Here is a 27,869-nt window from a genome sequence, read left to right on the forward strand (position 1 = left end):
CTATGTCCTGAACATACAATATTTAATACCTGCACAAAGTAAATATGGTGCTATTCATTTTACCACTCTTATATCATAGTTTTCTTTCCCTTTTAGAAACTATAGATTAATCTTTGTATCCATCTCACTGTTCTACATCTTTGACTATGTAATGGGTTAGAGATGACACCAAGCAAGAACAAAGACACACACAAAGACACAGAGATGAGAAATAAGGTTTGTTGAGAGAACAGTCATTAATGTCAGGTGACTGCTGAGTGGGACCATGGAAATTACTGGAAGAACTTTTGATGGATGTGAGTGAAACCAAGGAGAATGTTACATATCATGGTGGGTAGAGTTTTGGAAATGCTGGAAGGTGGAGTAAATTTAGAGATACAATCTCCAAATCTAGATTGGAATTAATGACAAAAAGAAGCCAGAAGCCATCAAGTCATGAGGCTCATCAGTCCCAGAGCAGATGGCTGACAACATACTCCAGCATACTCAAAAGAGAGGTGACTGTATGCGGGGTATACGGTGACAACTTCTTACCACTTGGGAGTTGTACGTGGGGACTGAGAAGGAGAGGTGAAGAGAGAAATGAAAAATGGCTGTAGCTTTGAAATGCTTGAGGAACAAAGTGCAGAAACAGGGAGGATGGTGAGAGGAGGAGGAAAATGTTATTCACGTTTATTTGCAAGGCCAAGATAAGGTGGAGGGTTGAGGGCAGAGGTTTGTGGTTACAAACTGAATTTAGAGCTGGGAAGGAGCGGGGGCACAGGGATGACATGGCAGATGTCAGTGCATGGAGGTAAAATTGAAGCCTCTCTGTGATGATCCAATGCTGACTGGGGGCAGCCGCAGACAAGAGATTGTCTGCACCTGTTGGTGGACCTCTATGATTAAGGCTGGAGGGGAGCTACAGAATGCAATGGCTGGCCAGTAACTGCATTGCTGTGTCAGCCGAAGCCGGCTACTGTGACCCGGGTCATAGAAAATCCCATGAGTTACACATATGGAATAGTGTGCAACTTATGTAGCCATTTAAGGTGCCCAGTTTGATTCTAATAAGGCAGTTGTAAGTGACTATTATTTTGCACCTCTCAAGCTCACGGAAACACTGAAACCTGTCATAAATTATTTCTAAACACAGATCCTGGGTAGACTGTCAAATAAAGAGGAATGTCCCTTTTAAGTAAAAACATTAATCTGTAGGGTGCTCAAAGACAGAGAGGCAAAGACTGCACTGGTCTGACATTGCCTGTGCTAAGCAGGCAGCAAAGGAGTTAGGAAGAGGCAATAGACTTCTAGGAAATCTTGTTAGATGTGCAGTTGATGCTCACCTATCAGTCACATGCTGAGTGAGCATCTTTGGTTTGTCACTGTTTTGGGTATTTGAGACACCAATATTTGAACAAGAGACAGGGAGGAAGTGATGAGCTGAACTGTAGAGGTGATGAGGAAGATTAAACTAGCTATCTTCTGAACAGCCATAACCAAAATCCTGTCTCATCTTCAAGACAGGAGGATGATAAGAGCACAAGGCTTGCCTGGGCCACAGAGAGATTCAAGGAGGGGAACTGTTTATTAGCACATCCACTGCAAGCCCCTTCACTGTTCCTCAAACCCTAATTAGAACTGGAGTGAGTTTCTTTTTCATCCTCACAAAAGTTGCACTGTCTGTGTCACTGGTGAGAAACAAATAATCCATTCTTCAAGGTCGACGAGCTAGGGGCTCAGTGTGGGAATATGAAATTGCATAACAGCACCAGGAAGGATGGGTGAGCAAGCTGCAGGGGGGCTTAAGGTGGATGCCTTGAAGGGGTGCTGGGAAGTACTGAATGAAGGATGCCACAGGGGGAAGTGCCAAGCCTGGGGACAAGAAAGGGGTGGAGAACAAGGGAGAAAGGGAAGAGGTCCAGGTCAGAGGTTCCTGAAGCAAAAGCTGCAGAACTGGGGTATGTAATGAGAGTTCAACTGCAAAGTCAGACCCTGTCTTGCCAGGAAAACATTCTGGATCTCTTTGGGTAGCGCTGGGTATCTTATCCTCCACTGTTGCTTTGCAAACCTCATCTGTGTTCCTGTCAAGGGTTCCTTTATGGCTGGTGGCTACTCTCAGGACATGACTGCTGGGATATTTTGTATTCTGACAAATAAAGCTTGTCTAGAGATCAGAGGGCAGAGCTAGCCACTAGTTAAGCATAGAGGTCTGGAGGTCTGTACAGACAGACAGGAAGTACTAAGGTGGGACGGAGACAGGAGCTCAGTCCTTTTTGGTCTAAGGAGTTGGAGAGGTAAGAGGTGACTGTGGGTGGTCCTTTACTTCTCTGATCTTTCAGCCTTGACAGACATATCTGACTCCAGGTTTTTATTAGTAGGACTAATTAGGATCGTGCATCGCATGATTACAACCTAATCACCTCCATGTGAGCAGCAAGCAGAGAGCAGTGCCTATTACAAGCCTTTATTCAACCCATGTCCTGTGGATGGACTACTTACTTAAAACTTAAAAGACCAAAGATGCCTAGTGATGTTTGTCGCTACAGATCTGGGAGGAAGCTCTTCAGTGTGAAGAAGTCAAACAGTCAAGGTGCCTGAGGTTTATACACAAGACAGTCTTGCACCTGATTCTATGCTGGGATTTCACAGGATAGAACCACAGGCAGTTCTATGAAATGCCTCGAATCTGCCTTCATGTGGAATCTGTGGACTGTCCATGGAGGTGGGGGGGGGTTTTACAAGGGATCTTACTCAAAAGGAAAGTTTGAAAGAGAGAAAAGGAATGAGACATAGACAGACTGGATGAGGTGAGGCTCTGAGTGTGTGTGTGTGTGTGTGTGTGTGTGTGTGTGTGTGTGTGTGTGTGCTATAGAGCCAGGGACAGAAATGGAGAGGAAAGGAAAGCATGAACAAGAGAAGATAAATCCATGCCTGCCTGCTAATACCTTTACAGAGACTACTAGAAGGTATGACAAGGTAGGAAGCTGGCAGGTGTATAGGCCACAGTGCTCTGCCAACGTGTGAGGTAAGCATACTTGTCTAGTAGTACATCTGTCCCCTTCACAACTAAGCTTGTCCCTTAACTGTTTAGAGGATACTGCTTCTTGGATTTCATGTAGGTATCTTAAAATTAAAATGTCCAAATTTGCCCCTGCCACCCAGATTCCTGGTTTAAGGAACTGAACTAGCCATTGCATGAGCCTCTCCCAATCCATCTGTGCGGTTGATCACCTGCCTCCATGGGAGATTGTGAGCCCTGTCTCTCTCCCCATATGCTGTCTTTAGTCAAGCCTCATTCCATCCCTGTCCCATGCATAGATCAATCAGAGTGACCTAATCACAGACAATTCAGATATTTTGATCTAAACCCTCCCTTTCCAATGAAACAATGAAATCTGCAAGAGAGATGTTTAGGAGGAGAGACTAGGAAAACACATTCCTGCTGTGTCTAGTCACAGGATTTTTTTTTTTTTTTTTGAGGGGGAAAGTCCTTCAAAAAGTACGAAAATATCCACAAGGGAGCAGATGGTTGTAGCCCAGAGTCACATGATATGGAGAGAAGGCAGTTAGATGAAGTTCTTGACATTCTACTGAAGGTTCAGGGTGTGGTGGGGGAGCAGATGGAATACAGACACCAGAATGGCAAGGAAGGAAAGGGAGAGTTGAGGGCATGTGTAGACTCTTCGGTCCTCAACGCACTGTGTCGGTGTTGGTTACTTGGGGATTCCCTGTTTATTCATTCTTCCAGGGATTCAGGCTCTGTCATCTTTTTATCGGTGACAACTCCCATCTCACAGGTTTATGTCCTGTATCCTTATAGCATCTCTGCTTTGTTCCAAGGGAGAGAAAATGGATCCTGTCCCTCTTTTTCACCACTCTTTATTCCTTCCTGGTGTCAGTCTAGACATACCCTATTCCTTCAGCGATTTCTCCTGCAGCCGGAGTCTTCCTTTGAATTAAAAGTTCATTGCCATCAAGACTCTACTTTTCTATCGGTCTATTTTTATGTCTGTGACATAAATCATGTTGGTAAACTGTCATGAGCTTTTTGTGCTTCTTTCGAGAAGACTCTAAGAACAAAGCAGGACCCTTTGTCTCAGACTCCTGTTTATCCAAGTGCCTCTGAGATTTCTCATCCTGGAATGGGCTGGCTGCCTGACACTGTGATAGGGAGAAAGGAGAACCACAAACAGATGAACAGTATTAGAAATTCTGTGCCTTTGAGGACAGCTAGGAGGTAAATCATTTCCAATAGAGGTCGCTATTATGCGTCCCATGGCGGAGGGGTGGAGCAAGACTATTGCTTCTGGTTGCTATAGGTGCTATACTGATCCTACTTACCCACCACTTGCTATTTGTCCTTTTATTTTACTTGTCCTATACTTACAAATTGACTCACCCCAAAATTTAAAGTACAGCTATGTTAAGTAATTATCCAGACAGAACAATCTCTGATGTCTGTCATGGTCTAGAAAAAATGATTAAGTAAAGAAAGTAAAAGTGATTTCCTGGTTTTTCTCTACAAATTCTTATTGCTGTAATTAGGATCTTGATTTCTCCTTTATTAGTTACTTTTGTCACCGTTGTGACCCAACTGAAAGCAGCTTGAGGGGAGGCAACTTATGTTTTGTTCACGGCTCAAAAAGTCACAGTGCACCACAATCAGGAAGTTTGGGACCCCTCAGATCTAGACAGGGCAGGAAGAGGATGGGGAATGCTGGCTTGCAGCTGGCTCTCTTTTCTTCAAAGACCCCATCCCATGGTGTGTGCTGCCACATTCAAGGCAGATATACCTCCCTCTGTAACTCTCTGGAAAGTCCACAGACACACTCCCAGAGGTGTGTCTCCTAGGTGATTTCAGATCTGACATCTCCCCAAAGGCCCACATGTCCATGGTTTGTTTCCTAGAAGCAAACTAACTACATTTGAGTGGGTAAGGTGGAGCCTATTGGAGGAAGACCTGGCAGGAACTTGAGGAAATGCTGTTGAACTTGTGTGACCCCTGGGTCTTCCTTTTCCTGTTTTGCACTTCCTGTCTGTGACGTGGCTGTTTGCCACTTTGCCCCCTGCTAAGACTTTCTGTGCTGCTACAGCACCAATCCATCATGGACTTAAATCAATAAAACCGAGTCAAAATGGGCTTCTTCTCAGAGACTGGTCCTTTTGAACGAACTTTAAGCACATTCCTTTGGCCCTCATTTTTGGCAGTGTTCTCCTTGACCCCTGCCTCAGGCCTGTGTGAGCTGTTTTTCATAAGAATCCTGATACTTCATTTTTAACAATGATTCCCCTTACCCATGGGACGTGATGAAGTCCACCCACACCCTTGTCTAAATCCTTGACCTGGCCTTAGGAAGAATTCTGTTAGGCCAGTTTAGTCTACCCAGAGCTCCACTGATTCGCCTCATCCTACTTGCAAGGCATATATTCCTAGCCCTACATTCATGTATACTTTAAAGCTCAGCTGCATACAGTGATCCCCACCCGACTTGGACAATGTACTGGCAAATGTCTGCTTTTATTGCCTTTAGAAAAATTCAAAACACACAATGACATTTTTCTCTTTGTAAACTGATTGTGGCAGTAACAGATTGGTCACAGTAACAGAAAACTAATACACTTTGAATATTGTATAGGGGGCATTTGAGACTCAGGGAGGCTTTCTGGGTAGATATCTAAGGGGTTAGAAAAATGTTAAGAGGTTTGAATAGCTTCTTTTGGGGAGACAGGATATCCCCTGGAGAAGGTAAGCCATATTAGAACAGTCTCTTTATTGAGGATTGTACTTGGCAAATGACACAGAGCCAGGGCTACTTCTTCATAGATTATCTGCTTCTGGAATTGGGAGCAAAGGAAGCATTTGCCTCATTGCCCCAAAACTGGAGCATTAGCCAATAATCTAAGTGCCTCTCACTAGGCTACTACACCATTCATTTTCCATGCTGGATACCAGAGCGGTTGCCATGGTGTAATCACTTCTTGGCATCATGTCCTTAGTTTAGTCAGTTAACATCTGATTCTCGGCACATTTGTGACTCTAGGACTGTAACCAAGGTTTTTGCTGCTGCCAAAGGCTTTGAGAGGATCAGATAAATGAATGTGAAAGGAATTACACAAAATCCATAAATGTAGCTATTGTTATTTGCTGTAATAGCATCCCATTTACTTTTGAGCTGTCAAACTGTGGAGCTACTTAGGAAAAAATCTCAGATATATAACCATAGATACTTCCCCTGTATATCCATGGTGAGTTTGAACATGAAGGATCCAATGCTACAGTTCTCCATTAAAGGCTTAAATATGGTTATAATTGATTATTAGCACCCCATTGTATCCCTGACCAGGTTGGAGAGCTCTGGGAATGCCTAACTTCTGGGGCCAAGATCTTTAATTTCCTGTTTCCTGATGGCGTGAGCACAGGATGCTCACACATGCTGCAGTGTGAATTGCTGTTGTCTTCCTGGAGTCTATGAGAGCATGCATCGCTGACCATAGTCAGAGGCATGGGAGGAGAGTTGGGATTGACACTGAGGGAGATGTTTCAGGAACAAAAATGCTCAGGCAGAAGCAAGCCCCCTGTCGCTTATGTGCAGCAGACACTTGTCACTGATAATGGGTGCTGTCTAAGAAGTTGGAACTCTGACCTACAACCTGTAGCAGCCAGCCAGGGATCTACTGGTTGCCACAGTCCTTACCAGGAGCCAATGATTTAGCAATCAGCATAGGTGGCCAGGATTGATTAGCTACTTTTCCTTTGCTTTTGTCTTTCCTTCCAACGGAAGAATGATAGAGGAAGCATATACAATACACCTTCCATATTCAGAGCTCAGCTTGAAACCCTCCTCCCTCTTGTGAGCGCTGTCTGATTCATGTGAAAACACAAATCCACTTTCCAAAAAAAAAAAAAAAAAAAAAAAAAAAAAAGGCTTCAGCTCTATTTTAATTTGTTTCACTTTGCCTAATCATCTGGGCATTGCCTTTGAGTAACTAAAAAATAAAGCTGTATGGCAGGTCATTAAAGCCTGCCAGTCACGGTCAATGGACCGGAACCCTATGGTGCTATTGCTTCCATATTGTAGTGTTAAAAAGGCCATCGTGTTTGTGAGAGTGATCAGTGGCACCATCATTGATGGCATGAAATAATTATCAATACTGGCATTCCTTGTTGGCCTAGACAACTGTTTTCTTTTCTTCTTTTGGTTGTTTGAGACAAGGTTTTTCTGTAGCTTTGGAGCCTGTCCTGGAACTATCTCTGTAGACTAGGCTGGCCTTGAACTCACAGAGATGTGCTTGCCTCTGCCTCCTGAGTGCACCACCAACGCCGGCTGACAGCTCTGTTTTCATGCGTCAGCTCTATGACCAGTTTATTGACAGTCTTCATGCTTCTGGTGCGGTGCCAGCCAGGTAAATGTTAGTAACTCATTTGGTTCCCTAGCAACTTCATAGAACGTTATTGTTAGCTCAACTGTAGAGATGATAAAATGAAAACTCAAGGAGGTGGCATAACTTGCTCAGGGCCATACAGCTACAAGAACAAGAAGAAAAAAAAAATCACTTTCCATTCTGACTTCCACATCTGTGTTTCACTGCAGAGCAATAGCTTAGAAAACAACAGTGACACTGATGAACGAGAAACCTAGCAACAGTGCAGAGCTTGACTGATGAGTGGCAGAAGTCCACAGTGTGTGTGTGTGTGTGTGGGGGGGCAATTTGTTTTGAACACAAGTCTCTTACTTGAACTCAAGGGAATCACAATTTAGGAGAACCTTTAACCCAGTGGACTGTATCTAGGGGGGAAATGATCAGGGCCAACAAGACAGCCTTGCAGGTAAAGGTTCTTGCTGCCTAACAGTGTGAGCCTGAGGAACCGAGTTCCATCCCAGGAACCCAAGTAAAGATGGAAGACGGGAACTGTCCACATGAAGTTGACCTCTGACCCCCCCCACACACACACCATGGCACATATGATCCATCACACACAAAATCATAACAGTGAACAAAGTAATTTTTAAAAAGTGGCCAGGGCAGACGTCTCAAGACAAGCCACATTAGGAGAACTCAGGTGACCATGCCATTTAGAATAGATGGAGAAAGTGAAGGCATGGCACTGAAGACAATACATTTTACTCAGAAACAATGCTGTGACTGTTCTTTCACTAGGAGGAGCAGGAGAAAGGTGAAATGATTTCTTGTTCCTCCGTGTCACCACATAACTGGAGGCAGGAGACAATTCAGTGACTTTGTAAGAATGGTACCCATAGAAGAAAAGAAGAAAAGGTTTATTTATGCCCCTTTGAATAATATAACTTGCAGAATTGCCACTATAGAAATTGCAGAAAATTTGCATTACTTTGTTATTGAAAACACAGTCTCCTAATACGTATATTTTATTAAAAGGCGACTTTACCTCCTCCTTCACTTTACAACAATGTACACGCAAACAAAAGCAGCCATTCTGAGCTGCACAGGTAATTTCTAAACCAATAAGGAAGAGTTAATTATTTGCTTTCCTTTGTTAAGTGTTTTCTAAGGAGTATTAATTATTCCATGCTGTATTTGTGGATGAATTGCCTTTTTCCTTTCCATTTCCATTTTGGCCTTGATAACTAGTTACCAAAACCACAGATGCATCCTTTCCCTAGGAGCTAAAGCACGCTTTCAGAAGCTTGTAAATGTTAAGAAAGACATCAGCTTAGTGCTAGCACCAAATAGGAAAGACGGAGCAGCCTGCACCATGATGCTTGCCTACTGCAAACTCAATGGAGCTTGAGCACTCTGCCTCTGACCTTCTCTTTGAAGCAAAAGGAAGAAGATAGTCTCAAGGGTTGCTGCAGGCCCAGGCAGGCTGCTAAGTTTCGGAGTCTTCCTCACTGAGGCTCTGCTTTCACTGTCCCCACACTCGCCTGCCCAAGAACCCCCTCATCCTCACATGTACCTTTTCATTCCTTCCACAAAAAAAGTAGCCAAGATGATAATGTGCGCATGTTCAGAGTTTAAATAGGCCTATTCTTGTTTGTTGCAATTACATTTAAAGAACACCATTTAAATCTCTCTCTTTTCCAGAGTTGCCAGGTTCTTGATGTCAATGGACCTATTGAATCGCACCTTTCAACTCCAAGCTAAGAAGGGTTGTTCAAAGATTATAAATGTAACTTTTCTAAAAGCCTGATTTTCATATTTCCCTCCCCAGCTTCTCCCATTTCACATCCCGCCTCCAAAGCCTTTGTGGCTGCTGTGAGCTTTCCTTTCAGCTTGTCTCACTGGCTGGCCTTTTGTTCCCTTTGTTCTCTCTGCACTTTTCCTTTCCTCCCTGGGCTTCTGAGGTGCTCATGAAGTGGGAAGTATGGAGAGGTGTTCTCTTTCTTCCCACAGGACTTCATGTGGGCAGGAATTCTAAGGCAGTCCTTGAAGGAACACCAGGAGGTGAGGAACACAGAAAGAAGTAAACACACACACACACACACACACACACACACACACACACACACACACACACACACACACACAGGGCTTCCTGGTCTTTGAAATCCAACACAGAGATAGAGGGAGTTTGCAGAGCTTCAGGCATGGTTATTGCATGGCCACCAGGCCACCAAGGGCTTGCATTGCATGGAAGTGAACAGGACTTCTGAAAGAATTGCATTGTTGATTTTTATCACCCCAACAAAGTAATGTAAAAAAATGATTTTTTTTGCTTATTTTTTTTTTTTTTAAAAAATCATTGGTGGGCAAGGTAAAATAATAGTGGAAAGTTTAGTATTAAAGGGCATAGGCTTGAATTTTATCTTCACCATTTCCTGGAAGGTCACACGACCTCAAACTGACCTATGGTCTCTCTTCTGTAGAATGAGATTGATGGCAGAATTAATTATAAGCAAGAGAATGGTGAAAATGGAATGAGTTCTTGTTTTTCATGTGCTTAAAAGCCAGACAGAGACAGCCCACAATGCATGGAAGTTGGAAGAAAAGCATCTGTATTATTTTTTTACTTGGCATAGATTTAAGATGATGATGATTATTAGCAATAATCATGGATTTCACTGAAAAACTTCACAAAATCTAAAGCTGTAGCACAAGCTGAACTCAACTCTTGGAAGATGTATTACGGTTGAGAGGAACACTCATTGAAGACAATACAGTGTAGAGTAACCTTTAGGCTTTAGGAAGAACGTATGTCTGGAAATAACAGTCTAGGTTCAGTTCAAACTGGGCTATACAAAGATTTCTGGCTGTTAGATAAAAGCAAAGGTGCCTCATGAACTTATGAAACAGGTTCCCCTTTGCCAAAAGGCATCATTTCCCTTGTCTCTGCTAAAAAGGCACACAAAGCTTTCCCCTGACATATACCTGTAGCACCTATCAGTATAGTGAAGTCCATGCCTGCCTCCAGGCTTCCTCAGTCCCTATTCACAAGTACCGGTTGCACATTTCAAAGCCTCTACAGCAGCCTCCTGGCCCTTGTAGCCTCTGATCCTGCTCCCTTTATAGGCAAGGTTTTTATCCCTGTCCCTGCTGCTCCCACCATTTCCCTTTCTTGCTATCTCCACTATTCTCTCCTACCACTCTCCCTTCTCGAACAGGTAACCCTGGCCATGTTCAGTCCTCTTCTTTTTCTCTCTGCTCTGGATGCTTCCAAATGCCTTTAGATACTTCCTCTCTCTTATCCACAATAAGAACCTTCCCTCAACCATGAACCAGCCATTTCGGCGGTTCATTACTATGCCCCTCACATACAGTAACATGGCAGCGGAACTGGGAGAAGATGGGCCAGGAAGGAGGCAGTATTTGTGCTCAGGGGTGGGGAAAAGGAGGTAGGACTAGATAGATGCAAGTGAGAAAGAAGTCCTGGGTGAGTGGCAGCCGATGCCAGGAAACAACTGGGGTAAATGTTCATGTCACAGAATCTGAAACCCTTTCTGCTTTCCAAATGGTGTCTCTTCTACAGCTGCATTAACAGAGTGCAGTTTGCTCCAGGTGAAGCATGGGGAAGACAGCCTAGGGCATAGGAACAAGATTTGTTTCAGTTTTTAAGAGTTTCATTTTAAAGCCACAAGATAAAAAAGCAACAACACCCCCTCCAAAACAAACAAACAAACAAACAAACACAACCCCAAAAGTGTGACTTTGGGTTGATTGATATGACTGCTCCAAACCACTAACAATGAAATGAAAGATGTGGATTAGGCTGATGTAACTGTTAATCTAAGACTGTGAGAGGCAACCCTAACCAGGTTAGAGTATATTTTATTGTTTTGAATGAGGAAAGGGCAGGAACAGGATCTTTTTGCTTTATTTATTTTTTTTCTGGGATTACCATAAAGGAGGATAGAGTAATGTCTACCATTAGATTGTTATGACAAATGAAGAAACAATCAGAGGCTACAGAGACAGCTCAGTGGTTAAGACCATACAGTGCTTTTTACAGAGGACCCAAGTTTGGCTCCCAGCACACACATCTGGCAGCTCACAACTGTCTGTACACACTCCACACACTTACTGACTCTCTCTCTCTCTCTCTCTCTCTCTCTCACACACACACACACACACACATACACACACACATGCACAAACAATTAAAAATAAAAATAAGATCTTTAAAAATATTCACAGGCACAGTGTCTGGCATGTAAATGGTAGCCTTTTGGAAAACCTTCTTCCATCTGGGCCCATATCTCTGATCTACAAGGATTTTACTTGCTATTAAATCTACAGCCAGCAGAGGAACACATATTTCCATAAGAAAGCCCATATGGGGAACATCATATGGCTTAATCATTTCCCCATCAACACACGCATGCTCCTGCTCCAACCTCCCCAGAACAATTTTTAATTGTTTAGACAGCACTTTTTAATTTCCTGAAGAGACATAAAATAAGCAATGTTTTCTTTGATGGTGTCTTCCTCTCCAGGGAGTTGTGGCATTTTCTCTGCGTTCCCATTTTTAGCTGGCGTGTGAGACTGTCATATTGGCAACAATAATCCAACCTATATTACTGACTGTAACTGTCTTCTAAAACTGAAGCTAGTAAAAACGCCTTGGTTGTGGTGTGGATGAGGTGTGCCTCTGAGGAGAGTGAGTTTTTGCCAGACTTCCAGCCACATTTATAAAATGCCTCGAGATCAGTTAAGATGGTCATGCAAACAGTGTAATCAGCTTTACTATTTCTTGGATTTCCCATGTAATCAGGTTTCACAGCCTAAGCTAAATGCCCTGGATTTGGGAATGTGTCTCAATGGTAGAGAGCAGGCAGAAGTCAGTCTTTGGTATCCCAAATTAAAAAAAAAAAAAAAAAGTCATAGGTGTCATAGGCTCTCTGGAGGCAGACATTTGATGGTCATAGCTGTTGAGTTTAGATATGGTGGGAAGATTACCTGCCCAAGGGATCGCCAGTCCAAACCCGCACTGCCGATGTACACATGCTGTTTGTCCACAATCCAGAAAGACGACTGTAGCCGGCCCTTGTTGTATGCAGTCATGTTCATGTATGTCACCTCAGCTCCTAGGAGGGCAAGAAGGCACCAGTCAGCCTCCATTCCCAGACCCTCCACCCCCTGGCAATCAGGCATCTATAAGCACCGATACCCAGGGTTGTATTGACCATATGGAGGCTTGGGGAAGCCAGGTTCGCATAAGGCTGGGGTGGTTCGCATAGGGTCTAACAATGCTACTTTGTTCCCCACACTAAAAGAAGAAAACTGATTTGCCCTTATGCAGAGGAGGCTATGTTCATCGTGACCAGACCATGGCTTCTCAAGTCACCCAGATCAGCACAAAACCCCCATGCCCTCTGGCTGTCTGGATGGTGAGACAGGAATAGTACACACTCTTTTCTTCTTATTTTGGAATAATGGTAATTTTTAATGTAATTAAAAAAATGTTGCATTCACCATTACTCTTGTTCCAATAGGAAACCAACTGGCTTATGTTTCCCATACCTTATTTCATTCTTTTCCACTTTCCAGTCTCAACTTACAAATTCATGGTATAATTTAGATTTAGCCTCTTCTGGCCCATTATTTAATAGTTCTTAATTCAAACCATGATTATCCGGGTCTTAATGAGATGGAACCTGCCTGGAACAGTAAACTGTCATTAAGACTGTCATGAAAACCAAAAACACCCTGAGCTGAATGTGGCCAGTTGTTTTAATCACAATGTGGTATAATCCGTTGTCATGTCTTGAAGCATTGCCATCCCAAATGTATTGACAGTGTTAGTGTATTTTGATGCAAGACCGTTTAAGTGTAAAGTCAATTCTCTTAGAAGAGAAGACTTACATGTATGTATTTAATGAACTAAGCCATTCCGCCTACAGACACTCAGTATTAATGAGGAGGATACACCACACTGACACATTTCCTGGTCAGGATTGTGATAACTGGAAATACATAACATTGCATGCATAAGGATATTTGAGAAGAGATTACACCATGGACTTGACCTCTCACTAGGGAAACACAAGCCGTGTCCCCTGGCTCTGTGAGACAAGGATGAAAAGAGGAATCTGGAGGGACAGGAGCACCCTGACAGATGTCCTCTGAGAGTGGAAGAGCTTAGTTCTTTCATTTTTCACTCTGGAAGCAAAGTCATGGTCCTTAGCTTTTAGCTGAGGAGGAGTGATAGATCTCAGGAGAGAAGCCACCAGGTACAGCAGAATTTGAATATCTATCACCCGTGACACCCCTGGAGAGACCCGAGACTGTATGGAAGGGGCACCAGGCTTCGAGGCATAGCTTCCTCTACATCTATGCAGGTGAGCGGTTGTGCTTGTTCTTGGTTCTCCACAGGGCTACCGTGCCAGAGTGATTTAAACCAGTAGAAACTTAAGTGTCTCAGTTCTGGGAGTTAGCAGTGCAAAATTGAGCTGGGGGTGAGTGGAATAGTGGAACACTTGCCTGGCATGCATCGGGCCCTGGGCTGTTCAGTTCTCAGCATTGCCAAACCAAACCAGACCAGATCAGAGTAGACCAGACTAGATCAGACCAGATTAAACCAAAGCAAGTCAAACTACCACTCAGGGTGTGAGGAGGGCCATGCTTCCTCTGAACCCTGTGAGAATCTTTCTTCCCTCTGCCTGGCTGCCAGCTCTGAGGACATTTCCTGGTTTATAACTGCCAGGGGGAATACTACTAGCATTCAGTAGGGAGACAGCATGGACATTACTTAATGTTCCACATAGCATAGACTAACCCTCAGAACAAGAGTCACCCCTCAGTGTCAGTCCCAAGAATGAGAAATCCTGTATTACAGCTGTGTGTGTGTGTTTGTGCCTGAATCTATACTGCTGCTGTTCCTACAATCATGTCCAAAATTCTCTGTCCATCATTCTACTGTTTCTAAAGTGAGCTTTCTCACATATATATGGGTCTCAAATAGCATTACAAAAACACACTTGTCACTGGCCTCACACACGTATCAATGGGAGTCACATCAGCCATTATAGATTTCCGGAGTCTTTCAGACGTTCCCTGAGAGTGGGGTCTGTGGCAGACAGACCCTGTCTTATTAATCCATCTTCTCTTCTGAATAGGGTCATAGCTGGCTTGTCCCTAGAAGCTTCAGTTTTGCTTCCCAGTATGGCTTAATCAATTTACTTCACAGCACTCAGGGTTCATAGGCTGGAAGGCTAAAGGGGAGTACTGGAGAGAAAGTGTTCCCATAATTACACAGCTCCTCTTTTGACCCATTCAGTGAGGGACAGGAGGAAACGTTAAAGGTATCAGTTAGTTATACTCCAGTTGTGGAAAGAGTAAATCCTGGTCTGGGAGATGGCTCGGTGGTTAAAGCATTCATCACAAAAGCCTAACTGCCCGAGTTTGAAATCGCAGAACCCAACTAAAGCTAAACACAATATCTCACATCTGCAATTCTAGTGTTCCCATGGTAAAATGGGGGGGTGGAGACAGGAGACTCTGAACTCTGTGGACCAGCTCACCTGACATGCAGAGCCTAATAGGAGACCCTGTTTCAAACAAAGTGATGGTGAACCCCAACAACCAAGCTTAGTCTCTGGCTTCCACACTCATACTATGACACATATGTCTCATACACAGGTACACAAACACACACACGCACACATAAGTACATACACATGCATGCACACAGATTTATGTACATACACAAGTGTGCACAGACACTCATATACATATGTACCACACATGTGCACATATTCATACACATACATACACACACGTATGTGAACATACACATATGTTTACACACATACACACAATGAAACTTAAGAGCTCACTGCTGTTCTCACATCCCTTCAAATATCCTGAAATCACAATGAGTTTTTTTTATTGTTACGTTATTTTATTTATGTATTAATTTCAAAATGTATTTTTCCTTTTAGATACAAAACTTAGTTCCTCCTCCCTCTCCTTCTCCTGTCCCCCATCTCCCCCTTTCCCACCCCCACCCACTCCTCAGAGGGGGTAAGGCCTTCCTTGGAGAGTCAACGAAGTCTGGCATACCAAGTTGAGGCAGGACCCCCCCCCCACCAATATCAAGGCTGAGCAAGGTATCCCACCATAAAAATGGGCTCCAAAAAGCTGGTTCATACACCTGAGGTAGATTCTGGTACCACTGCCAAGCCCCCACCCTGAACAGATCAAGCCACTGTCACCCACATTAAAAGAGTCAAGTTTGGTCCCATGCAGGTTCCACAGCTGTCAGTCCATAGTCTGTGAGCTCCCATTAGCTTGGGTCAGCTGTCTCTGTTTGATGAAGAATTTTTTTACGTGGCTCATAAATGTCTGTCTTTAGTTTCCTGGTTTAGACTTACAAGGGCAATTTCTAGGAGTTGTCTCTTCCTTCCTACATATTTTTCTGACAATTAGGATATTCTTTCCTGCATAAAGCCACATTTTGATTATTATTTCATATACCATCATCAAGGTCCCCTATAGGAATGGGTTTTTTATTTTTTGTTTTTGTTTATTCTTTTGTTTTGTTTTTGTTTTTTTTTTTTGGAATCATTGGCTTAAAATTTTTTAAATTAAAATTATGCTTAAAAAGAACAATTAACTCTGAACTGAAAATTAAAAATTTAAAATAATACTTTTTAATTATTTTTAAACATACAAAGGTCTAAACTGAAAATAGACCAACAGAAACCTTTATTACAGTGGCTCAGCATTAGGTCGATGATGATAAGGATGATCAGTGAGAATCCAAGATGTCTACTCTCTTTCCTTGAGGCCTGTAGCTACCTTTTCAACCACCCAGCTGGGGAGAGGGGCTGAGTAATTCTGCTCCTCCCCACATGGATGACCAGCCTCTACAGCCTGTGTTCCAAGATTCTGAGAGTGGTTCGTGTACTCAGATTACACATGATACTTCAACAGTTTAGAGGCTCACCAAGGAGAAAAGTCACATGGCTACCTGGGTCTGATTGAATGGAAAAAACAAGCATTCACTGGGACAATTTTAAAATAATGAAGAATAATCTAGGAATAAGGCACTTTGAACATTCTCCCTGGCTTCCATAGTAAAAGTTGGCCACCACCCTGTGATGCTACTATGAGCTGATGGAACCTCTAAGAAGTGAGGTCTATGGAAGACAATTAGGCAACTGTGGTGTGTGTTGTAATTTTAAAAAAGCAGTGTGAGAAAGACGCTATCCAACAGAGTTCAAGTGGAGGGTTTTTGTTTTGTTTTGTTTTTAAATTAGGGAAAAGGATCATAAAAAGAGGAAAGGGAAAGGGGGAGACCAGCCTCTGGGGACAGGAGCAGTGGAAGAAAGGAGAGGGAGGGAGGGAGGGAGGGAGGGAGGGAGGGAGGGAGAGGGAGAGAGAGAGAGAGAGAGAGAGAGAGAGAGAGAGAGAGAGAGAGAGAGAGAGAGATATGGAAGGTGGGCAGGGCCCTTTTAACAGGGAACACAGTGATGTGCACAGGTGGTGCTCTTAGTGGCAGGAGCTGTGGGCATATCCTGTCAGAACTCCAAAGGCAGGCCAGTAAAAATGCCTAAATGCTAACAGTATACACTTAAAGTGGATTGTAGGACCCCTTCTTCTAGTTGCTGCCTGGACATCAGGAGATGAGAAGCTTAGCTCTAGCCTGCACTCACCACCACAGGCTTCAGAATACGAGACTAAGACTCTGGATTTACATCTGAGAAATTGAAAACCAAAAAAACCCCTTATTTTTGCTCAGTTAGGAATCATGGTGTTCTTTCACGGCAAGCAAAAGCAAACACATCGACATGATTGGAAATGTTTTTGCTTTTGCTTTTGTTTTTGTTTTTGAGACAGGGTTTCACTATGCAGCTCTTGGCTGGCCAGGAACTCACAGAGATCCGCCTGCCTTTGTCTCCTGAGTGCTGGTACTAAAGGTGTGCTCAAGATAAGAAAATTTTTAAAATTTAGTGGTAGAAATCAATTATTTAATTGGCAGGATTGGAAACAAGCAAGGATCCAAATATTCTAATGATGCAACAATTGACAACACAGGGCACAGAGAGATTACAAGTATGATTGAAAAGTCAGTGCATGATGAAGTGATCTGGGTCAACTAATATCTCAATGAAAGTTTCAGGGAAGAAAAAAGAAACTTTTCCCAAATTAGGGAATTTATAAAGGGAAAGAGATGGTAATCAAAGCACAAGGTAAGAAATGGCAAAGTTTGACAGACTGGGATTTAACTGTGAAATGTCTTCCATAGGACCACAAACACTTGGTCCTCAGCTGGTGGCCCTGTGTGGGAAGTTGGTAGGACCATTAAGGGGTGGACCCTTGCTGGAGGAAGTGAATCACTGAGGACTGGTTTTACAGTTTTATAACCTGCTTCACTTTCTGTTAACTTGCTGCTTCCTGACTACTCATGTAATGTGACAAGATGACCGCCTGTTCTGGAGGCTGTACTTCCCTGCTGTGATGGACTGTATTCCCTGCAACCGTCAGTCCCAATAAATCTCTATTTCTTTAAATTGCTTTTTGACAGGCTTTTAGCCAAAGCAACCAGAGAAGTCACTATTGCTGTGTCCATAATCCAATCATGATAGTTCTAGAGAGAAACAAAGTCAGAGGGAAGAAACTCTCAAATAAAGTAATATATCTAAGAACTGAAGAATAAAACATTTTAAGTTGAAAAGCCCACCAATGGCTGATAAGAAAACAAATAAAATAGACCATATACATCATAACCTGCCAACAGAGCTCTCAAAAGCTGTTGGAGTGAACTGAACAAACCAGAATGATAACTTGCAAAAATTATTTAACATGAGTTTTAACTGAAACAACAAAAACTAGGAAACTGGGGGTAAATAAACCCATGCTTATAACAAAGATTGAAAGTAAATGAAAAATATTCTGTTCTTATAACCAAAACACAAATTCTTCCAGTAACTAATAAAAGTTTTAAGTACTATTTACAAAGGTAAAGATTTTATACCTATGTAATTTGTGGTAGATGAATTTAATTTTACTAGGAAAAATAGTGGTCAGAACCGTAATAACATGTATTGCCACTATAGTTACTAGAAGGGAAACTCATTAGATTAATTTTTAAATTCATATTCAATGCTATTCAATCTTAGTTACTAAAAGTAAACAGTCATGACTATGTTACTAAAATAACTATGTTCACATGGTGCTTTATAATAAAAAAACACACCCAAGAATTATCGAGAATTAGTTCATTGTTATTTATGGCCATGCTTCCCTGCACATACCTGGTCTGATCTTAGGAACTAAACAGGGCCAGACCTGTTTAGAACTTGGGATGGAATAATTAGCTCATTCTAAAGTTTTATATCTAAGACAAGAACAAAAGAATGTTTCTCAGGGGAAGGATAGGACTTGCCTGATGCCACAGTGACAAATTCCTCCATCCCCTACTCTCCTCCTTTTTTTTTTTTTCTTTTCTGAAGTTCCTAGGGTCCAATCTACTGCCTTACATATAGAAAGCAAACACTGGGTACTTAGCTACATCCACAGACCAAATCCAAGGTCTTGATGTGAAGTCAGGACTCTGCTCGATTCATGACTAGAATCACATGACAATCTTTTCTAATAACTATAGAGACTTTACTCTTATAAGTGGTGATGCTTGAAACCTATTAAAAGTAATATCCTTAACCAAAGGTCAAAAAGAAGAATAAGGGGGAGGGATGAGGAGCAGAGGGATGAAAGGAAGGAGAACATGCTATACCTTTAATGTCTGGGATTTACTTATAAATTCAAAGAGGTAGCACAATGATGGTCATGTTTTATGAGTCCAATAGACATGAAAAGAAACATCATACAAGCTGAAGGATTTAATGAATCTGATCATCTTGTCTCTGTCTGTGGCTATAGGCAATTACTTGTGACCTCTGTTAAGATCAGAGTAGACCTAATAATCAGCAAAAGCCACAGCACTATGAAGGAAATAAGATAGGAGAACAATCCTTTGTATGTGGGAAGTAAGCTTAAATTAAACTTCAAAGCTGGTTCCATTCCAAGCCAAAATTCATAACAAAAGGAGACATCAGACAGTTAGACAGTACTTACTAACATGACTTAAATAAAACTCCCAAATGTTGACATTTCAATTGTTCCTGCCTTTGAGAACCAATAGTTTCAACATTATTCTTCTTTCAATAATGTTGTGTTCCTTTGCAAATGAGATAGGAATTCCTTTCTTTATCAACTTCTCAGAGAACTCACAGAAAAGAAAGTAAGGAAGTTTTCTTTCCCGTGCTCCTTTCAGCCAATCTTGCATTCACTGAATGAAGCTTCCTACTGATAGCTTTGGACAGCTCCAAGGCCCTAAGTTCATGGTGGCACTGTTCCCAGTCTTCTTAGCAAGCCACCTAGTGTTCATTAGCTCTCTCAGTTCCTATTAATCATGTATGTATATACTTATGCATGTATGTATGTATGTATGTACGTATGTTTACACACACACACACACACACACACACACACACACACATACACGGCAAGGCAAAGATAGGGATATTGAAAACACTCTGAGAAGTAGCCATGGGTAAAAATTAAATCACAAGTGAGATGAGGACAATGCCAAGAGACAGTCCCAGGTATCAGTGAGAACTAAGTCACTGTGGAGATGGGCAGCTAAAGCTAAAGCCAGTCACTGGGGAGAAAACAAGAACTTAGGGAAGAGGTTTGGGCACCTAATCTACCACCTCAAGATGTGCCTCTTGAGAATTTATTGGCCTATTGAGGTCTTCCTGAATCTTGGTGGCATAGTATGACATAGGCACCTCCTTAGATGTGCTAGAAGTAGACATACCTGAATTCATTCACTGTTTATATTTTTCTAAGTTCTACAAATAAACCCAATGAAAGGATTGGATGGGAAAGAATGGTACAGGATGAGAGAGGGAGATGAGAAGGTAGATTTGAAAGAAAATAAATATGAAAGACATCTCTAGGTAGTTGTAGACTTGAGAAAGGATCCACATATCAGATGTCTTCATTTGAGCAACTACCACTGAGTAACTGAGAGTCTCTGAGAAATTCACTTAACTTTCTGTGCTTCATTTTTCTCTCCAAAAATGGTGATTCAGTAAGAAAAGACTTCTTAGGTAACTACTATGAGATCTTTGTGTTAAGAGACTGAGGCAGGTGCATTAGGAAGGGCTCAGACCTGTGAATCCCTGTGCAATTGTTTTCTGTAAGCATCCTCAAGTCATTTCATTCCTTACTGAGCACTGTCTTCCTTATTAGAGTGTAAGTCCTGTGAGGAAAATGAGAGCTCTGACTTAGCCACATTTGGAAGCATATAGTCGATTTTTGTTGAAGAACCTGTGTAGTTACACCTCCTTCAAAAGCTGCAAATTAATCATACTTAACCAAAAGGAATACTCAAGTTCTAAAATTAAACCCTTCATGATTAATGTCAATTCACCACACCCAGCAGAAAACTCAGAGTGGAACCAGGAAGCTCCAAACTCTTCATTCAGCCTGAGAAACTCAGAACTCTGAAGTAGGAAATATTCCCAGGACATAGAAGAAATGAGAACCAAGGATATGGGGAGAAGGGTGGAGTAGGGGAGGGGAGGGGAGGGGAGGAGACTGCATGGAGGAGAATGGGAACATTTGAGGTTATGTTATGAAAGAAAATGGAGACACCTTAAATCCAGGTCAAGTAATAATCTGAAAGTCGAGAATTTGCCACCCTCCCTGCTCTTTCCCACAGCTGTTGGTGTCCTGCTCCCTTTCTCGAAGGGCTGTTCTGGCCTAGAGCTGCCCATCACACACCTCCCAGATAGGTACACTATAAACGGTGATTGTTTTATCCAGTTTCCCCTTGGCTGTGTAGAAAACAGGAGGAATTTTTCAGGAAACAGCCACTGACAAGGGAGCACTTGAACCCTTTCTGGTTTCCATGACCACTATGTCAAAGTCAACATTTCTCAGGGAGGTATAGAAGGCACTGGGGTGGGTGGGTGCTCTGTTCTGAATGGGGTCACAAGCAAATGGAATTGTGTTCTTATAAAACAGTGTCCTCTCTAGCACCCTATGTGGACATTCATAGCATCTATGAACCAGGAGATGGCTTCCTAATAGACACCAAATCTGCTAGTGTCTCTGATGTCTCAGCTTCTACTATTCTTAGAAAGGAATTCTTGTACAAGATCTCCCAAGCAAATTGGGAGCATGTGGGGAGGGAAGAGAGAGTTAAGAGGAAGAGGAGTGGAGAGGTGTGCAAGAGGAAGTAGGAAGATTGAATCAGTGAAGGAATAGAGGAACAAGAAAAGAGATACCATAATAGAGGGAGGTGTTATAGGTTTAAAGAGAAATCTGGTACTAGGGAAATGTCCAGAGATCTACAAGGATGACCCCAACTAAAAACTTAAGCAATACTGGAGAGGCTACCTTAAATGCCCTTCCCCAACAATGAGATTGAGTATTATTTTATATGCCATCCTAGAGCCTTCATCCAGTAGCTGATGGAAGCAGAAGCAGACACCTACAGCTAACTAAACACTGAGCCAAACTCCTGGAGTCCAGTTGCAGAGAGGGAGGAGTGATGAGCAAAGGGGTCAAGACCAGGCTGGAGAAACCCATAGAAACTGCTCACCTGAACAAGTGGGAGCTCATGGACTCCAGTCTGATAGCTGGGAAACCAGCATAGGACTGACCCAGATTCCCTGAATGTGGGTGTCAGTTAGGAGGACTGGGCAGTCTATGGGGCCTCTGGTAGTGGATCAGTATTTATCCCTAGTATATGAATGGACTTTGGGAGCCCACCCCACATAGAGGGATACTCTCTCAGCCTAGACACATGGGGCAGAACCTAGGCCCTGCTCCAAATGATATGACAGACTTTGAAGACTCCCCATGGAAGGCCCTCACTCTCTCTGGGGAGCAGAAGGGGATGGGATAGGGGCATGTAGGGGGAACAGAGGAGGAGGGGAGAGTGCAGGAACTGAGATTGACATGTAAAACAACCTTGTTTCAAATGTAAATAAAAGAATTATCAAAAGATTTAAAAAAAAAAAAAGAAGGAATGAATTCTTGTGGTATATAAGCCATGCCATGTGTGGTATATGGTTAGAAGATGCTTGATCACAAAGACTTTGAATAAAAGAAAGCATAAATGATTTATTATTTTTATATTTGCTCCATGTTGCAACAATCATATTTTAGAGGTATGAGGTTAAATATAACATTACTAAACTATCAAGGGAGCTTCATTACTTAAAACAGAAACTCCTCAGAGAGACCTGATGTAAATCAACAGCTCACAGAAACCACAAAGTGGCCAAATTCTGTATCTGTTTTCGCAAATTCTGTATCTGATTTGGCCTAATGTTTTATGGAACTTCTTTTTAACTTTGAAATAAACTTTTGTCAAGATGTAAGCTGCTATCTCCCAGTTTCCAGAAGGAAGTGCCTTTGCCTTGGGGGAAATTTATTTCCCTCAAACTAACTTATAAGCCTTCTTCTGCTTTAAGTCAATCAAGTTTAAATATTATCAAGTGACCTAAAGGGAGAGTTACACCGTGGGAAATATTTTTCTCTTCAATAAAATACAATTTCTCAAGACAGAGTCTTCATAAATTATTTTCTATAAGCCGGGGTGAGGGAGCATCACCTGCCTTTAACATACAGACTCAGGATTGACAGGAGGGCAAATGTCACACTAAACTGACTTAGTCATAGGTTCCAGTGGCTACTTTTTTCCAACTTTGAATTTCTCTCTTTTCACTTCCTCCATTAGAAGAAATGTGGTCCTGGTTATGAATCGTCCTTTAGGCTGAAGACCATTGAGAAAGAATTTAGCTTACAATGAACTGAAAGTTGGCAGCTGTGATATTCCAGATAAAAGCAGGAAGGAACACTGTCACGTTGCTGTTACTGATAAAGCAAGGAACAGAACACACATGGTATAGCCTGGTACTGCTCAGGAGAATCCCCTAAACTTTTTTCTTGAAATTTTCCTTCCAAGTGCTTGAAGAATAAAAATAGTGAGGGGGTTAGGTAAAGAAATGACCAGATTCCACACCCTGTATAAATATCAAAGATAGTGTGTCATCTTCTCCTACAGAAAATATGCATGAATAACACATTGCATCTACCATATTTTATGTCACAGAACAGGTAAATATTTCTGTGGGTGTCAGGGAAAGAAAACAGTTTCATTTGATGGTGACTAGAGCTCCTATTTTCTTGGCTTCTTTGCTTCCTGGGTACCTGTCATGGCTCATCTGGACTCTGTTTACACCCCAGACCAAGACTGCCAGACAGAGGAGAATAAAATGAAGCTTCTGGTTAAACTAGAATTTCAAATCAACAATAATATTGATGTTAGTATTTCTATAAGTGCAGCCTATATGTTTGAGTCAATACTCACATTGTATTTTCTTAAAAAGTTTTTTCTAGCAACAGTACTCAGAGGACTTCTATTCTTAGATTCCCACACACTTGCACATACACCATAGCCTATGAACCTGTCATTAGTGTCACAGTCTGGGCAAGCTGCCATGCTGTGATAAAACTTAGTTGCTGCTTTTCAGGTGCCCAGTCACCAAAACCCATGACTTCTCTGCAACCCGCTGGGTCATAAACACCTCTCCCAACACCACTGAACTCTAGCCTCAGTTTCCCCTCATCTCTAAGGTAACATTCAGAATGTTCTACTTTTGAATCAGAGGCAAATATTTCTTTACACTAAATTTCTTTTGGTTTATCTATCTGTCAATAATACTTAGACACGTATGGTATATGCAGAAGAAAAGAGAAAGTGGCATGTGAGAAAATGTTAGTAGAGGAATATTAGTTATTTTTTTCAGTGCTGTGATTGAGTATTTGATCATATTAGGAAAAAGGAAAAAGAAAAACTTCACGTTTAAGAAATCCCAGGAGTTATAAGATCTCAAAAGTCTTTGACTTTCTTTTTAACTCAAATACTTAAAAAACAGCTCAAGAAAAAACATCTGAACACAATGTTCTCTTCTTGTATTACATGTCATTTCCAAGTGACAATTGAGCATTTGCAAATCTCATTGGAGGGCTTCTAGGAAACTCCTCAGACCTGTTATTTGGATGAGCAGGAAAATGACAGGTAAGGTGATTTACTAGAATTGGCTGCTATGCCGACTTAGGTGATTTAACTGCCTGGAGATCAGCTCTGTGGGACAAAGAATTCCAGGCAATTTGGCAGATCCAAGGGGCCCACTGACTTGACGTGCACTCAGGTTGCCATAGGTACAGGTTTCTCTAGCTTTCACATCCACCAGTTCACTCAGAGTGGCATCCATTCCTGCCTCAAATCCTACCGATTTCCCATTACTTATTCCTGGGCTCGCTATGAGGGTCTTTAAATAGAAAGAAATTGCTTTATATCAGTTTATTTACATATATATCACACACACACACAGATATGTGTATCATGGCATATGGGCACCATGATATGTGTGCATCATGTCATGTGTGCAGAGGTAAGACGATACTTCTTTCCTTCCATTGTGTCATGTGGCTTCCAAGGATTGAGATCAGGGCATGAGCCTTGGCAGCAAGCACTGCTACTCTCCTAGAGACTTTGACAGCCCATTTTTATCTTTTTAAATGTAAGGACCATTGAAAACCTTATTTCATTGATATCTTTAATAATAATACACACTGATGAAAAGGTAGACTCTGATCAGCACGGGAGTTTTGACCTGCTGTGTTTCAGACCTGGGCCGGTTCACCCCTCCTTAGGCAACCTGATGGTCCCCTGCTCCCAAGAGGTCACCATATTAATGCTGAACTTAGTGTGGACACTACAGCCCAGGGAACTCCTACAGCTGATGAACACCTTCAGCAAAGTGGCAGGATACAAGATTAACTCAAAAAAAAAAAAAAATCAGTAGCCCTACTATATACAGATGATAAAGGGGCTGAGAAAGAAATCAGAGAAACTTCACCCTTTACAATAGTCACAAACAACATAAAATATCTTGGGGTAATGCTAACCAAACAAATGAAAGACCTATATAATAAAAACTTTGAGTCTTTAAAGAAAGAAATTAAAGAAGATAGCAGAAAATGGAAAGATCTCCCATGCTTTCGGATACGTGTGATCAACATAGTGAAAATGGTAATCTTGTCAAAAGCAATCTACAGATTCAATGCAATCCCTATCAAAATCCCAGCACAATTCTTTACAGAACTTGAAAGAACAATACTCAATTTTACATGGAAAAACAAAAGACCCAGGATAGCCAAAACAACCCTATAATTCAATAAAGGAACTTCCAGAGTCATCGCCATCCCTCACTTCAAGATTATTATAGAGCAAGAGTCCTGAAAACAGCTTGGTATTGGCACAAAAATAGACAGGTAGACCAATGGAATCAAATTGAAGAACCTTGATATTAACCTACACACCTATGAACACCTTATTTTTGACAAAGGAGCTAAAATTATACAATGGGAAAAAGAAAGCATCTTCAACAATTGGTGCTGGCATAACTGGATGCTGACTTGTAGAAGACAGCAGACAGATCCATATTTATCACCATGCACAAAACTTAAGTCCAAATAGATCAAAGACCTCAACATAAATCCAGTCACACTGAACCTCTTAGAAGTGGAAGTGGGAGGTACCCTTGAACAAACTGGTATAGAAGATCGCTTCCTGAACATAACACCTGCAGCATAGACACTGAGACTGACAATAAATGGGACCTTCAGAAACTGAGAAGCTTGTGTAAGGCAAAGGACATAGTCAACAAGACAAAATGGCAGCCCACAGAATGGGAAAAGATATTAACCAACTCCACATCTGACAGAGGGCAGATTTCCAAAATATACAAAGAACTCAAGAAGCAAAACACCAAACAATCCAATTAAAAGCGTGGTACAGAACTAAATAGATAATTTTCAATAGAGGAATCTAAAATGGCTGAAAGACACTTAAGAAAGTGCTCAGCATCCTTAGCCATTAGGGAAATGCAAATCAAAACAATTCTGATATACCCACCCATCTTACTCCTGTCAGAATGGGTAAAATCAAAAAACACTAAAGACAGTTTATGCTGGAGAGGATGTGGAGAAAGGGAAACACTCCTCCACTGCTGGTGGGAGTGCGAACAGCCACTTTGTAAATCAGTATGGCAGTTCCTTGGGAAAAATGGGAATCAGTCTACCTCAAAATCCAGCGATTCCACTGTTAGGCATATACCCAATAGATTCACATTAATACAACAAGGACATCTGTTCAACTATGTTCACAGCAGTATTATTTGTAATAGCCAGAACCTGCAAGAAATCTACATGCCCCTCAACTAAAGAATGGATGGAGAAAATGGGGTGCCTTTACACAATGGAGTATGACTCAGTGGGAAAAACAAAACAAAACAATGGAATCTTGAAATTCCCAGGCAAATGGTTGGAACTAGAAGGAACCATCCTGAGTGAGGTAACCCAGTCACAAAAAGACAAACATTGTATGTACTTTCATATATGGATTTTAGACATAGAGAAGAGGATCACCAGCCTGCAAATTACACTGCCATAAAAGCTAGGAAAAAATGAGTATCCTAAGAAAGACATACATGGTCCCCTGAGAAGGGGAAAGGGACAAGATCTCCTGAACAAATTTAGAGAATGGGGGAAGTTAGGAGAAAGAGAATGGAGAAGAAGAGGGGAGAGGAGGACATAAGGGAGCAGAAAGATTGAGTCAGGGGAAGAATATAGGAGAGCAAGTAAAGAGATACCATAATAGAGGTAGCCATTATAGGTTTAAAGAGAAATCTGTCACTATGGAAATGTCCAGAGATCTACAAGCATGACCCCAACTAACAATCTAAGCAATAGTGCCCTTTCCCTATAATGAGATTGATGACTACCTTATATGCCATCCTAGAGCCTTCATCCAGTAGCTGATGGAAGCAGAAGCAGACCCCCCACAGCTAAACACTGAGCCAAACTCCTGGAGTTCAGTTGCAGAGAGGGAGGAGTAATGAGCAAAAGGGTCAAGACCAAGCTGGAAAAACCCACAGAAACTGCTGACCTGAATAAGAGGGAGCTCATGGACCTGGGTCTGATACCTGGAAAACCAGCATAGGACTGACCCAGACTCCCTGAATGTGGGTGTTAGTTAGGAGGAGTAGGCAGTCTATAGGGCCTCTTGTAGTGGATCAATACTTATCCCCAGTATATGAATGGACTTTGGAAGCCCATTCCATATAGAGAGATATTGTTTCAGCCTAGACACATTGGGAGGGCCTAGGCCCTGCTCCAAATGATATGACAGACTTTGAAGATTCCCATGGAAGGCCTTCACTCTCCCTGGGGAGCAGAAAGGGGATGGGATTGTGGGTGGACAGGGGAGGAGGGGAGGGAGAGGGAACTGGGAGTGACATGTAAAACACCTTGTTTCAAACTTAAATAAATAAAAACATTAAAAAAAAAGGAAAGTGTAGAGTCTTCAACACACTGTAGGG

The 27,869-nt window shown here is 42.0% G+C and overlaps 1 protein-coding gene across 4 annotated transcripts in view; it reads right to left on the bottom strand.

Moving 5' to 3' along the window:
* Pld5 (phospholipase D family member 5) overlaps positions 1 to 27,869 on the bottom strand; it is a 297,142-nt gene that overhangs the window by 68,329 nt on the left and 200,944 nt on the right. For all 4 annotated transcript variants that reach the window (XM_051186375.1, XM_051186376.1, XM_051186374.1 and 1 more), the window contains exon 5: positions 12,355 to 12,482. In XM_051186375.1, the coding sequence (XP_051042332.1) occupies positions 12,355 to 12,482 (128 nt within the window). The remainder of the gene's footprint in view (positions 1 to 12,354; positions 12,483 to 27,869) is intronic.

Source organism: Phodopus roborovskii, unplaced genomic scaffold (genome assembly GCF_943737965.1).
Source record: "Phodopus roborovskii unplaced genomic scaffold, PHOROB, whole genome shotgun sequence".
Taxonomy (NCBI): domain Eukaryota; kingdom Metazoa; phylum Chordata; class Mammalia; order Rodentia; family Cricetidae; genus Phodopus; species Phodopus roborovskii.